The 13715-nt window shown below is 33.0% G+C and overlaps 1 protein-coding gene across 2 annotated transcripts; it reads right to left on the bottom strand.

Moving 5' to 3' along the window:
* Nucleotides 1–4070: 4070 nt before the first annotated feature.
* On the bottom strand, nt 4071–9473 carry LOC112524614 (alpha-dioxygenase 2). Of its 2 annotated transcripts, XM_025134523.1 has the most exons (10): nt 9402–9473; nt 7671–7937; nt 6580–6729; nt 6166–6299; nt 5714–5927; nt 5495–5640; nt 5080–5310; nt 4797–4999; nt 4471–4714; nt 4071–4379 (listed from the first exon to the last, which is right to left on the bottom strand). In XM_025134523.1, the coding sequence occupies exons 1-10, from the start codon at nt 9429–9431 to the stop codon at nt 4163–4165; spliced, it is 1836 nt and encodes a 611-aa protein (XP_024990291.1). In that variant the 5' UTR covers nt 9432–9473; the 3' UTR covers nt 4071–4162. The 2 variants fall into 2 exon arrangements, with proteins under 2 accessions (XP_024990291.1, XP_024990292.1); XM_025134524.1 differs by lacking the exon at nt 7671–7937 and having other exon boundaries at nt 4155–4379; nt 9402–9459.
* Nucleotides 9474–13715: the final 4242 nt, after the last annotated feature.

The raw sequence follows: 13715 nt of genomic DNA, 5'->3' as shown, positions 1-13715 counted from the left end.
TTCTATCATCAAACATTATCATTGAACTATTCGTCAAGTCTTGAATTGCATTTATCATTGGACCATGAGAGATAGTAACGATTATACGAATTGATAAWTAAAGATAAAGGGTACCCATAAACATTGCAACTTCCATGGGAAGGAAAAAGCAGAGTGTACAATATGACAAGGTTATCTAAGGAAAAGTCACAGGGAACTTATTTATTCATAAAGTAGCAACGGYCTGATTATTCATCATATAAAGGATATATAAGTAAAAGTGAAGAGCTGCATGCCTGCTTCTGCTTTCCTTATAGACTACACATCGAGAAACATAAGCGTCTACAAATATCGAGAAAGTCCCTATCAAATAACACCACAGGTAAACAGAAGCAAGTGTGTTAGATGCATTGTATGAAMACACTTGAATAACCAATGTGGGATAGCAAAAGAGGAAGAAGAAAAACCAAAATTAAAAGCAATCACTTGACGAATTTTCAACAAGCACCTAATTGGCTAATTTGCATTATACTTCCATATAATACAACTTTTCATTCACGATTTTAAGACACGACTGTGGTGGTTTTAGACACGTTTGTAGGAGACACCTATGGCCCAAATACTTGTATGAAAATTCAAAATAACAACTTTAAAAAATAAAATATTGTAGATACATAGAGCCAAAATTTCTTACCTTATCCTGAGTCCTAAGCAGTCCTTTATAGCAATCCTCATTCGTACAGCAGAATAGAATGGCAAGGCATTTCCACCACAGGTAGCCTCATTTACATTTCTAAGTCCTTCCTGACATAATTTTACATTTGATCTCACCTAGAAACAAGTAAAAGAAACCATCTATAATTCCATTGACTACAATATATATAACTGCTGAAATTTCTTTAATAACTAAAATTTTAACTGACTAAAATTTACAAATAGAGCAGCCACATTTTCAACACAGATAAGATAACCAACAATCAAAACCATTGAAAATTAGGCATTTCAATTTTCAGCACAACCACATTCTCTCATAGAAAGATTGGTTATTAGATGGAAGCCCATAGAAGATAGGTCATGTTAAAATTTCAGTAGAAATGCTAACTTGAAAATTAGGCGTTTCAATTTTGTCTCAGAGCAGTGGTTTTAGTAAATTGGGTGTTAATTTAGAATGTCTAAGCTTAAACCAATAGCTATCTTAAGTTATGACTCAACTAAGTTGCTAATTTCTATCTTGTATGAAATAGTCATACCAATACAGACAGATGGTTACATGACTAAGACATGCTATCAAACCATTGTAAAAAAATGCTTTTAACTATGTCCAACCTCCTGTTAGCTACTCTTATCGAAGCTCACTTTCAACTCATTACTAAGATATCAGTATGACTACATATTAACACAATTAACATAATTACTGCGCATATCATCCAATATCGGTATCACGATCAACTGCACTACAAATTTAAGTTAGAAAAAATACTAGTYGGTTTGATTTTGTTACCGTCAATGTTGCMACCGAAAACTTCCTAACTCAGAATTTGACGAAYARCTAGGGCTTCAAAGACCGAGGGCTTGACGGATCTCAAACAGTGCAGAGGAGTCGATYGCAAACAGCCAGGCTTTGARATTCTCAGGGTGTAGAAGTTTCGACCRCAAACGGATTCTCAGGCAGAGCACTCGATGATGATCGCAACCGGATTCTAGGCTCTGAGGATTTGAGGTTTTGAGCTTTCTGAAACAAGTGTTTTTCCTTATCCATCAAGTTCGTTTTGCTGCACTATTCATTTAAAGGCTTTCTGAAATAAGTATTTGGGCTTTCAACGTCAAAATAGTCCAGTGTTTTGGCCCAGTGTTTTTGTTTAAAATTAAGTAGTTTATATAAATCATAAGAGCTTAAAACCTTGGAAGACATAAATATATTTCTAAATATATAATTATGTTCATATTATTTTAAACTTTAATGGACACTTAAAAGTGTCATATTAGATCTTAATCTCTAATATGACAACCAACCGTGTTGTATTAGCTTTTAAAAAAATAGGATAATTGAAAGTGTCATATTAGCATTTAAAATAAGATATTGGTCTTTAAAATAATACGACACTTAAAAGTGTCCTATTAGACCATAAAATAATATGACATTCAAAAGTGTCGTATTAGATTACATGATAGGACGTCAAGATATGTTGATAAGACATCAAAAGCAAGAGTCATATAAGATTAAGTCAAATATGACTCATAAAATAATGTGTCGTATTAGCCTTTTTAAAGGACGGTTTTCGAAAAGTGTCCCAAAAAAGTGTCTTATAAATCCCTTTTTGTTGTAGTGACATGAAAGAGAGAATTGATAAATATTGGAGGGAATGAAACATGTTAATGTCAATAGGGATCGTATTAGACCCAAGATTGAAAATGAGGGCTATAGAGATGACATGGCCCAAAATGATTTATCCAAATTTAGCTCCGGAAAATATTAGTAAAGTCAAAAAGGTTATGTATGAGCTTTTGGATGAATATGTGTGAATGTGTTATTCTTCTATTATGGATGAAAGTGGTGAATGTGAATTTGGATCAAATACTCTATGAAGGAAATGATGGATCTATTTTTTTCTTAGATGTTTTTAGTGGGGAGACATCGGTAACTTGTGTGACATCTGAGCTTGACATGTATCTTGAAGAGGGATGTTTCTTTAGTCGAGATTACAAATTTAATGTCTTAGCTTGGTGGAAGGAACAATCAAACAAGTTTCGAATTTTGTCTAGAATGGTTGTGAATATCTTGGTTATTCCTATCATTATTGTGGCTTTAAAGGCAACTTTTAGTGTTGTTGGTCATGTGATAGATCCTTATAGAGCTTTTGTTGCTCCGAAAACAGTTCAAATGTTGATGTGCATGGTGATTGATGTAGATCCCTCCATGGAGTGAGAAGAAAGAATAAGGTAAATGTCTAATTATATTTAGTTGTTTATCTTCACTTTTAATAACTGTACTAATTTGTTTTTGTTTTTGTTTTTATTGTAAGGGAACGAAGAACAACCAAAGGAAATCTTTCTTTCACTATCGTTCACGGAACCCAAAAATTGAATTGAAATGAGACCATATTTAACTTATCGTCTTTTGTTTTATTGATGGATTTATAATGTGCTTGGTTTTAATATTGCAATTTTCTCGACTTTAATTTGTTTTTATTTTGGTTGTAAGTTACAAATAGTTTCGACTTTATTTTGTATTTGGTTAACTCGTAATTTATGGATTTATTTTACTGGTATTTTATATTTATTTTGGACTTTTATTATTTCTTTTTTTTATTAACCTGGATATTCAACCCGCTATGTGGGTCGACTAATCCCAAGACGACCACATACTTTGCAGATAGCCCAGAGTCACCGCATTTGAACCTCCGTGACCACAAGAGGATTTTTATTTCTCCTTGGATTTGAACCTAGGACCTCCAGGTACTTTTGATCTTCGGGTCAAGCTCAAACCAATCAGGCACCACCCTTGTGGTTAGACTTTTACTATTGTTATGAATTAAACAGGTTCGAGTTTAAAACGAGCTTAATTCGAGCTTGAAACGAGTTTAAGTTCGAGCTTGAGAAATGGTTATCGAGTTCGAGTTGAGTTTGGATTTTTACTACTCACGAGTTTTCAAATCGAGTTCGAGCTTGACAATTGACTTTCGAGTTTGAGTGAGTATAATGATAGTTGAGCTCGATTAAATCATTTACACCCCTGGTGCTTGTCTTGCCTTTTTATATTTATCTTATTTGCTTATTATTACTTGTCGTTCACGCTAATATATCAAGAAAAAGCGACATGTGCTAAGTTGAAACTTAGAATCCATATCTTTGAGATACAACTAGATCTCTTTGAGGAATGTACTTAGTGTTTCTACAATCTTATTATTTGTTTCAAGACGATATTAAGAAAACATGCATACTTATGCGTAATCTTTCTTGCTTTTTCGTTCATACATATACGTCTTTGTGATATTAACCTCAACGAGATGACATAAGCCGATCGATGTGCCTTTTCTCCTTCTGCTTATTCAATGTTTCATTCTCTCATACCAAAGAAAGAACAAACAAACGGGAGAAAGATAAGTTTTATTCTTTATTTCATAGCAAGATACACCAAATTACCAAAACGAGTGTACACACCGAGCTTAACATGTCACGAGGCTTATCGCAAATATAAGGGTACATAGTTACGAGCATTTGTATCTGAATCCCACACAGAGAACGCGCTTGAACATCTCATCCAAGTCTTTGACATCTCAGGGAAATGTCGATCAATAACATCTTTCAGACTCTCAATCTTGTTAATCCATTGTAGTCCTTCTTTGGTGTACGTTTGTGAGTTAAAGTTGGTTGTAAAGAACCGATCTGCTTCAAGCCGCCTACAATTGTGGTTAAACATTGTATATCATGATAAAACTAACTGCCAAGAAACATAATCATAGATTCAAGAACCACAAAGAGCATGATCACCTTGAAGCAATCAACACAAAAATGAAGAAAGCAGTCTCACTGATGGCAAACCCTTTTATCTTCTTTTCTGCATGCATTCCCACTAGCAGATCAAGCTTCTCAACATCATCTCCGTATACTTCTTGGAGCGCTTCAATAACCTCTTCATCGTCGGTCAAATCGTCCCACTTGCTAATAGGAATCATCAACATGTTCTTCCTAAACTCATTGTATCGAGGAATCTTCCTTTCTCTATCTCTATAAACTATATCAGTTCATCAGCATGTTAAGCTAAGATCATAAACGGAAAAAAGAATCATATTGGAGATAACTGCAACGTTGCGTACTTTCCATCGAAGCCATGTCCACCAGATCTGGTCTCTCTTCTCCATTGATATCATGTGCAACAAGGTTCCTCATCCACAAAGGATAGTTCCACAATGTTATAGCTCCACAAGATTGATAACCCATAGAAACCAACATCTTCTCCATCCCAATTTTAGACAGTCTTTTTTCTCCTTCTTTCCCAATCATGTCCTTCATATTCACCCTACAAAAATCATTAATCAAGACAGTTGAAAATTGCCTCAAAAACTCACATTAGTGTGGATAACACTAAAAGAATAGTACTCTTCTTGAATCGGGGGAGTATATTTGTGTTTTGAAGCCGTGGGATCGATGTTTCGGAGAAATATTTTGTCGGGTAGTGTTGTGTGCATTCTGTAGACGCTTACGAACTCCTCTGTCAAAGAATAGGGGACTCCATGATCTTGTGGCCTTCTAAGACCAACCAACCCGCTTAATTCAGGTCCGAATATATTCCCAAACGAATCCTTCACTTTCTTCCCCAAGAGGCCGTACCTGAAGTGAATCATACTTGAGTGCTTTTCATTTAACAAACTAAAGGTTACATTCTTTCTGAACACATCATTAATTAAGCAACTAACATTGTCATACTCAAAAGCAAAAACATATCATATGCAAAAATGCAATGAAAAGGTCATAGTCCAAAAAGTATGCAGATTCTAGTTTATGAACCATTTACCAGTTGATTCTCATTGCTGCTAGTAGGGTATCAGTCTTCAAGAGTTCAACAGTCCAATCAATGGTGTGGATCTTGGCAATAGTGGCTGAAGTTATCAATCTTGCATGGTGGTATAGCTTGTCGTCGTTAAGATCTGGATAATGCTCCTATGGACATATCACGAACATTTGAGCATAGTTAAAAGTATTCCCGAAAACATGATGGTTATGATGAACTTACTTTTAGCATATCACAAACAACATTATGCTCCTTAATAAATAAAGCTTGCAAGAGGGAGAAACCAGCCCAACAATTGCGGACGTCCCCAGATACAGGAATCCCTTTCTCGTCATGTTCAAGAAGTCCATCTCTAGAAATCTTCAACTTTCCATCTTTGTATGATCTTACCTTCTCCATGCCCGCTTCATCATTTCCATAAATAACACTTCCATCCCTGCTCAAATTAGTTTTGATCAACGTGATTTTGTTGAACCATATCGATAGAGATCATGCTCTAAGACTATGTTAGTTGATAAGAAGCAAAAAGCCCTTTAAAGTTGTTGAAAAATGCTAGTTGAAATGTTTTCCAAAAAGCAAACTACTTAAGACTAATCAAATAAGACATTTTTAATGAGCTTAACAAAATAAGTCAGTTTATTATGGTTGTCAAACTTGGCCTAAATGCCACTCACCACCATGGCGTCCTTGCATTAACAAAACCAGTCTTGGTATGAAGCGATTCTGTCGAAATTTCTCTACTCTTGTAGAACTTATACGACTTCAATGGACATTGTCCAGCAACCTCAGTCGGAGCTACAATTTCAACCTGTTCTCAGCATTAATTAACTAATTAAACATGATGTTAAATTTAATCAAATTAACCTTTGCTTTTAGAATATTAAAGGGTCATTTACTAAACGCTTACATGCATGGTGAGCATGACAAAAACGCTTGCTAACAATCCACTTTTGATGGCTAATAATGTTATGGAATAAAGTAAGCAATGATGGTGACTCTTGACGATAAACTTTTACCCAGTAAGTATTTGGTAAACGTCGTAAAGTAGGGTTGAAGATTGTTATGTATAAAGTTAAGGTAGGTGTGACCTGGTGCGTGTCCTCCATATGATCAATCCAGTCATGAATCATGAACTGTAACCAAGAGCAAGCTATCATGTTGAATTGCTTTCCACAGTCTACGAATTTCCTTCTTTCCAACAGCTTTGCGGCTACAACCGATGGATGAGGCTCCAGCACCTTCACACTCGTAATCAAAATTTAATTAACTTCTATTACCACTTTAATAATCTTGAATATATATACATATACTATATATAGGGATTAGATCAAATTAAAACTACAAAAAGTTATAAATCTATGAGAATCGATTTAAAAATAACTTTTTACATGATTTTTCCCCATCAAATGCTAGGATTTACGATATTATTTTACATATCTTTATTTCATAATGTGATGGTCTCACATGTATTTGTTTATCCATGTGAATAGTTGTTACGAATATATTTCATTTCACCAAGTGAACTCAAAAAAATGCATGTGTAATTTTTTTATAAGGTGAACACAAATATATATATATATATATATATATATATATATATATATAACAATTACATCATAGCTTTTGAACAAAAATATCATATAAAAAATATTTTTATATCAGTTCTTACGGATTTTTAACTTTTTTGTTGTTTACATTTGATTATCGTTCTCTCTCTCTCTCTCTTTATCTATATATATATATACACACACACATAAGGTCGTCGGGTTCCCGTAAGAAGGAAAGTTAAGGTGAAAATCGTAAAAGGCGATCTCCCTCCTTAAATTCACATTAGGATGAGATGCACCAGATCAATCCTTGCGATTTATGGCCAAATTTGATATTAAAGGTGATCAAAGGTTAGATCATTTCATACGTTTTTCACTTTATTTAATAAATAACATAATTATCTTAAATAAGTTGCTTACATTACATCTTACAATTATCATAAATTACCCGATTCTCTTTTAAAAAAATAAGGTATCTGAATTATGTAATTTTTAACTGTCTTTTAAATGCATATAAACATTTTATTATTTATTTAAATAAAAAAACCTAATATATGTAATAAATTTATTTTCCATCGTCAACATATATTATTTTATTTTTATTTAATCAAACTTAGTCGGTTAGTCCTTACCCCAAAGTTGGTGGTGGATGGAGGCATATTGCGACCGAAAGCTGTTCCTTGACTGCCTACAATATCATCCGTTGGATGATTGCACTTGCCATCAGCCGTCCGATGAGAATACTGGTCAACGTCATATTTAGTGCCAGTCATGGTTCCGACATGGACATGCAGGAGATTGTATCTCTGGTGCAACCGCCTTCTTAAAGCCAAATAAGCCAGCCCCAGCAACACCGGCAGCCTATGCCATAACTCAAACTTGTCCACCATATACACAACCTACGACTCATTTATATTAAATCATTATTTTTTAAATAACAAATTTTTATTTTATAATATAAATTAAAAATTAGCATAAATTGTAATCACTTTTATTTTATAAAGTTTTTATTTCTAAAATAAAACCATCATTGTTTTTATTTATAAACCTAAAAAATTTAATAAAAAAAATTAAAAAGATTCCTCTAAACATAATTATAATACATTTTATTTTCTTTCATAAAGTTATAATATGTTTTTTTAATTATATCAAAGACAGTACATTTATAAAACTGAAGCTTTGGAAACCAAGTTTGATGAAGTAGAAACTCAAACAAATTATGTTTCATTTTAATGCAATTTATATATATATATATATATATATAGAGAGAGAGAGAGAGAAAGTAAAAATTAAAGGAAAACCTTGAAAAAGAACCCAGAAAACCATGAAAAAACAGATGAAAAAAATATATCAAAATAAATATCAAATTAAAGATAATAAAGTGATCATTTATTTGATATATTTTGTTTTGCTCCAATTTTTACTATATTTCACCTATTTTCCATTTAAAATTTTGAGAAAAATATGTTTATTTTTTATAACCATCTTTTTAACCACATTCGTTGGATAACCTCAACAATTTCTCGTAATAAGGAACAAACATAAAAGATATTAAGTTCTTGGAATTAAATAAAGCTTTTGAAGATAGTTTCTCATAATAAGAATAAAAACAAAGTATATTATGTTATAATGTAATTTACATACATGTGAAGATTCAAACGAGAACACTTTAATTTTATGAAAACATGAGAATACCTCGAATCACATGTGATAATACAAGTAAGAGGATTTGGTAGTGTGCGTACGACTTGGCCAATGACCTAGGTCGCACCAAAGGTCTAGTCCACGTCTTTGATTTAGCACATGTATATCATATATGTGTTGGATTATAGTATCACATTGTAAACACCCTAATGGTAGATTGGCGAATTGTTGGGCTGAGCTAGATTTGAACGACATGTGATATACATGAGGGGGCCTAGTGGTATGCGAGCGACTTGACATGCAACTTAGGTCATGCCGAAGGTCGTCTGTGTCTTTCATTTATATTATCACATGTGAATAATATGTATTGAGTACACTATCACATTGTGATTGACTACATTAAAAAAATGTTTTCGCATTTTCACAAAATGAAGGTGTTCTGATTTGAACCCCTGCATGTGTGTGTGTATATGGTTGTGTTCCGGTGAGAATAAGAGTTAAGGTGAGAAACGTAAGAAGAGATCTCCACTATTAAATGCACATTAGGATGAGATGCACCGAGATACACCATATCGTCATCAAGTGTGATTCATAGGTGGGTTTAAGATTAAATGTGATCATGGGTCTAGATCCCTTCTTATTTTTCTCACTTTAACTCTGTTTCTCGTACGATAGTGTATATATATATATATGGAGAGAGAGAGAAAGAGAAGACTAACATAAAAGAAGAGTGTGTCAAGGAAAGACATTTTGGCGAGGACATGTTGTAATTGAGGATGAACGAGGAAGAAGGAAGGGAGATGTGGAGTCATGTTGTAATGGTATTTGGGGTTTGTATTCTGCTCATATTTGCTTGCTTATAACAAGGCATATGATTCAGTGTGCCCACAGACCACTGTTAGGAATTACTTCTAACGCTAAACCACCCATTCATGATTGGGCTTGGGCATGGACCCACAACTACGGCCCACTTGGGTCGCTATCCGACCCGTTTCCCACTGTGTGTGTTTTTTTTTATTATATATTAATATTTATTATTGAATGATGAATTGAAATAATTCATAAATTTGAGAAGAAAGTAGCAGACATACAACCATAATCTGTTATATGGATATTAAAGTAGCAGACAAAGCAATTGCAAATTTGTGGGTCTCTTTAATATAAGTTTATGGAAACGTAATTTATAATTTTTCTTAATTAAATAATTTTTTATTAATTTTTAATCTCATATAAATTAAGAAGAAAAAGCCTTGGTACATAATACACGAGACGAGACGAGATGAGATGTGATTTTGGGTACATGAAATTTAAAAAGTAAAGCTTATGAGAAACTTCATCAAATCGACTTCCATGTAACGAGTCCAAAAGTGATTTGAACGTACCAATGTTTATAATTAAAACTTTTCGGGCATGGACCTTCTTCTAAACACGTTACTAGCAAGTAAAAGAATAAAGTAAAAGCCTTCAAAAGCCCGACCCCGCCCTAGCTAGGATTTGGGTGCAAAAATGGACTCGATTGGGATTTTTCAGGTCTGGATTAAAAAAAAAACTTATCGGGATTCTTGTGTCCTAGCATGGCCTAAGACCGGGTTTGTCTTATGACAGACCAAATAAGATGCAAGATGCAAGATGCCGTGATCGACTAAGATGGATTCGTATGGAGAAAATGTTGATTACTTAGTAAGATTATGAAAAACGCAAGATAAATTTTGTTTATGGATCATTATATGAACTATAATGGGGTTTATCTGTTGTATTTCGTCCATATTATTGATATTTGATTTGAGTTTTACGCATGTAAGTGTATTCATATGTAAATATGAGTTCATTTTTTATTGATGGAGTTTGAATGAGAATATAAGAAAGCTTTGAGGTCCATAAAAATTGTATACACGAAATCAACGTAATTGTTATGTTGGGTCGGGACGCAACACTTTTTTTCTTCTAAACATCAACCTCCCAGAGCTAATTTTTGAACATCTTTCATTTAAAAAGATTCGAAGATTAAATTCATATTTTTTAAAATAAGAACGAGAACAAAATCAGTTCTATTTTTAGTTCTCTAAAATAAGAATAAAGACAAAATTATTTCTATATCATTTTTATATATGGTCATAAACAAAAGCAGTTAAAGATGATATCAATCCATCCAACAAAAGCAAACGTTGTATTTTTGAAATAAACCTTGAGGAAAAAATATATGTACGATTTTAGTCCTAAAGTATTGTAAACGACCTTCACCACCCTTGTACTCGTAGATGTATATAATTTTATGAAAGGCAAGCATTAATATGACGATTTAGAAAATCTCAACCATTTTCAAACCTTGTTATAATTTTGGTTTTAAAGGTTTTATGGTTGCTCTTAAATTATGTGGGTACCCCTTTAAGCCCCCTTTTTTTCAGTAGGACGAGACATGTGAGTGGTAACTCGTACAACCCCTACCTTCTTAGTAGATCCCCCCCCCCTTCTCAAACAGTTTCAAATTTCAAGGAAGAACAAATAAAATATTTTATTTGAGAGTAAATTGCGTGAAAAAATAACGTATTTTACCTTTATTCTTATTTTGAGTAACATACTTTCAAAATTTTAGTTTTGGTATATAAGATGTGAAGTTTCAAACATTTAAGTATCTGGATAATTTGTTTAAGCATTGACTCGTTATCAATGTTGATGTGTCTGAATAATGTAACATCCAACTCAATATTATTTGCTGACATAGCTGGTGAAATGGATTTTTTAAATTTAAAATTAGTTGTAAATTTATGGGCAAATTGCATTAAAAATAATATACTTTCATCTGATTTCTATTTTAGATAACGTACTGTTAAAGCCTTTCATTTTGATACCTCAATTGTAAAACATCAAACTTTTAAGTACCTTTCTACTTGATGACTTTCAAATGTTGATTAAAATTATGTTTTTATTGATGTGACATTGTTTATTTATTTTATAAATGACAACTAAGAAAAAAAGTCCATGTCATTTTTTTTTGAGATATAAGTATTTTTCAATTAAGGAAAAAACCACATCATTTTTTTAATTATTATTTTTGTAAAATTTGTATTTTTTGGATTAAAAAAAATCCATGTCAATTTAATTTTTCTTTTTGTAAAATATATATTTTTCAATTAAGGAAAATTACATCTTTTTTCTTAACTAAATAAGATCAAATAATAAAAATATTTGTAATCATTGATAAACATTGATAAGTTAATTAACAAAAATATTGTCAATTGTTAAATATTTTAAAGAAATGACGTATCAATTACAATAAATGGGCAATAATATAATGCCGCTATCAATTATAAACCAAAATGTTCTTATATTTCGTTAAAGCTCAATCAATATTACATCCGGCTCCACTTAGTCCATTTAGACACAGTTTCTTCCCTTTCTTTTGCTTCAACTTCAAATAAGAAAAAAGTCATGTTAATTGCTTAATGACTTTTGAAAAACAAATCGAAAAATTTTAATAAAAAAAAACATATAGGATCACAAGGTTTACTTACCACAATCGATGGAATTCGACGAACCCCTTCCCTTTAAAGTTCTGCCTCTTGAACCTCTCCTTAAACTACTGCCTCTTGAACCTCTCCTTAAACTACTGCCCCTTGAACCCCTACTTGAACCACTGCCTCTAGGCCTACCAACATGATTTTTTTTTCTTAGAAGGTGAATCGTTTTTTTGGTTTTTACAACCTCTTGAATTATGTCCAATCCCCCAACAATTTTTGCAAGTCATTTGCCTTCCTGTTCTTCCTACCTCATCATTGTCCAAAATTGTTGGTCCTACTTCTACTACCACTTTCACATGCATCCTTCTGTCTAGATATTGAAGTTCTACCAGACATTATTCTAAATTTTGGTGGTAAAGGCTTGACAAAATTAATGGGCGACCAAAGCTTGACTCCATTCAATGGATTGACCCTATGGTAGCATGTGTTTATGAAACATGTTTTTGAAAAAAAGTGAGATAAATACTTATCTGGTCCGGTTAATGAAATAGATAGTCGCAACTGCATGAGCACATGAAATTCAAGAGACTTGCCCAATCCTGCAAGTGCATGTCATTTTATCCGTATCGACAACGTATCCGTCAAGCCACTTTTTTCCTTCAAAGAGAGTCCTGCCATTCGGGACAACATGCCAAGATCTAAGCGAATAATAATATTGTAATGAACATATTAGGTAAACAAATTATCGCATTTATGAAACAAATTAATAAAAAAAGTGGCCTCATTTGATCTTTGTTTATCTCCACTTTCTTTTTGATTGTTGGATAAATGTCACCATTCCATTTCTCAACTTTCTTGGCCATCTTCTCAAATCTTTCCATGATGGTCAATCTTATCTCTTTAACCATTGTTATTATAGGTTTCCTTCTTGTTGAAACAATTAATGAGTTGAAACACTCACTAACTCCATTCTCAACCGCATCACACGATGTATCGGTCTTGAAAAAGGCTCTTGACCATGTGTTTGGATCTCTTTCCATGAGATGATCATAAGTTTCATGACTTAATCCTTTCACTTCTTGCATTACATACACGTCTAAATTCCTGAGGTGTACCCACTTTTGATGCAACCTAGAATAAGGACCTGAATTGGATTCCAGTAAACCTTTTCCTGAAATTTGCATAAATGTTCCTAGCATATTGTTGATGTTCAGCCAGCGGGAAGACTTCTTCTACTGCTTCAATAAGTCCTGATGTTTTTAAGTTGATAACTAATTAGTAGAAATCATAAAAGTAGATAACATATTAGTGAAAAAAAGTAATACAATTAGGTTACCTTGTGTTGATCTGACAATAATGTCACCCCCAATCCATCCGTCAATCCAATGTCTTGCATCAAATATTCCAAGAACCACCTCCAGCTATCTTTACATTCTACTTCAACTACAACCTAAGTAAGTGGGTAGAATTGATTATTCACATCCCTGCCTATCGTGCTTAATAGTTCTCCTTTGCAATAGGTTTTCAAAATACATCCATCTAGTCGATCCAATGAACTTTCTACAGCTTGCCAAC

This window comes from Cynara cardunculus (assembly GCF_001531365.2).
Source record: "Cynara cardunculus var. scolymus isolate 2C chromosome LG 13, CcrdV1, whole genome shotgun sequence".
Classification (NCBI taxonomy): Eukaryota; Viridiplantae; Streptophyta; class Magnoliopsida; order Asterales; family Asteraceae; genus Cynara; species Cynara cardunculus.
The sequence above is the reverse complement of the archived record's forward strand: the minus strand, read 5'-3'. Positions and strand labels throughout refer to the sequence as shown.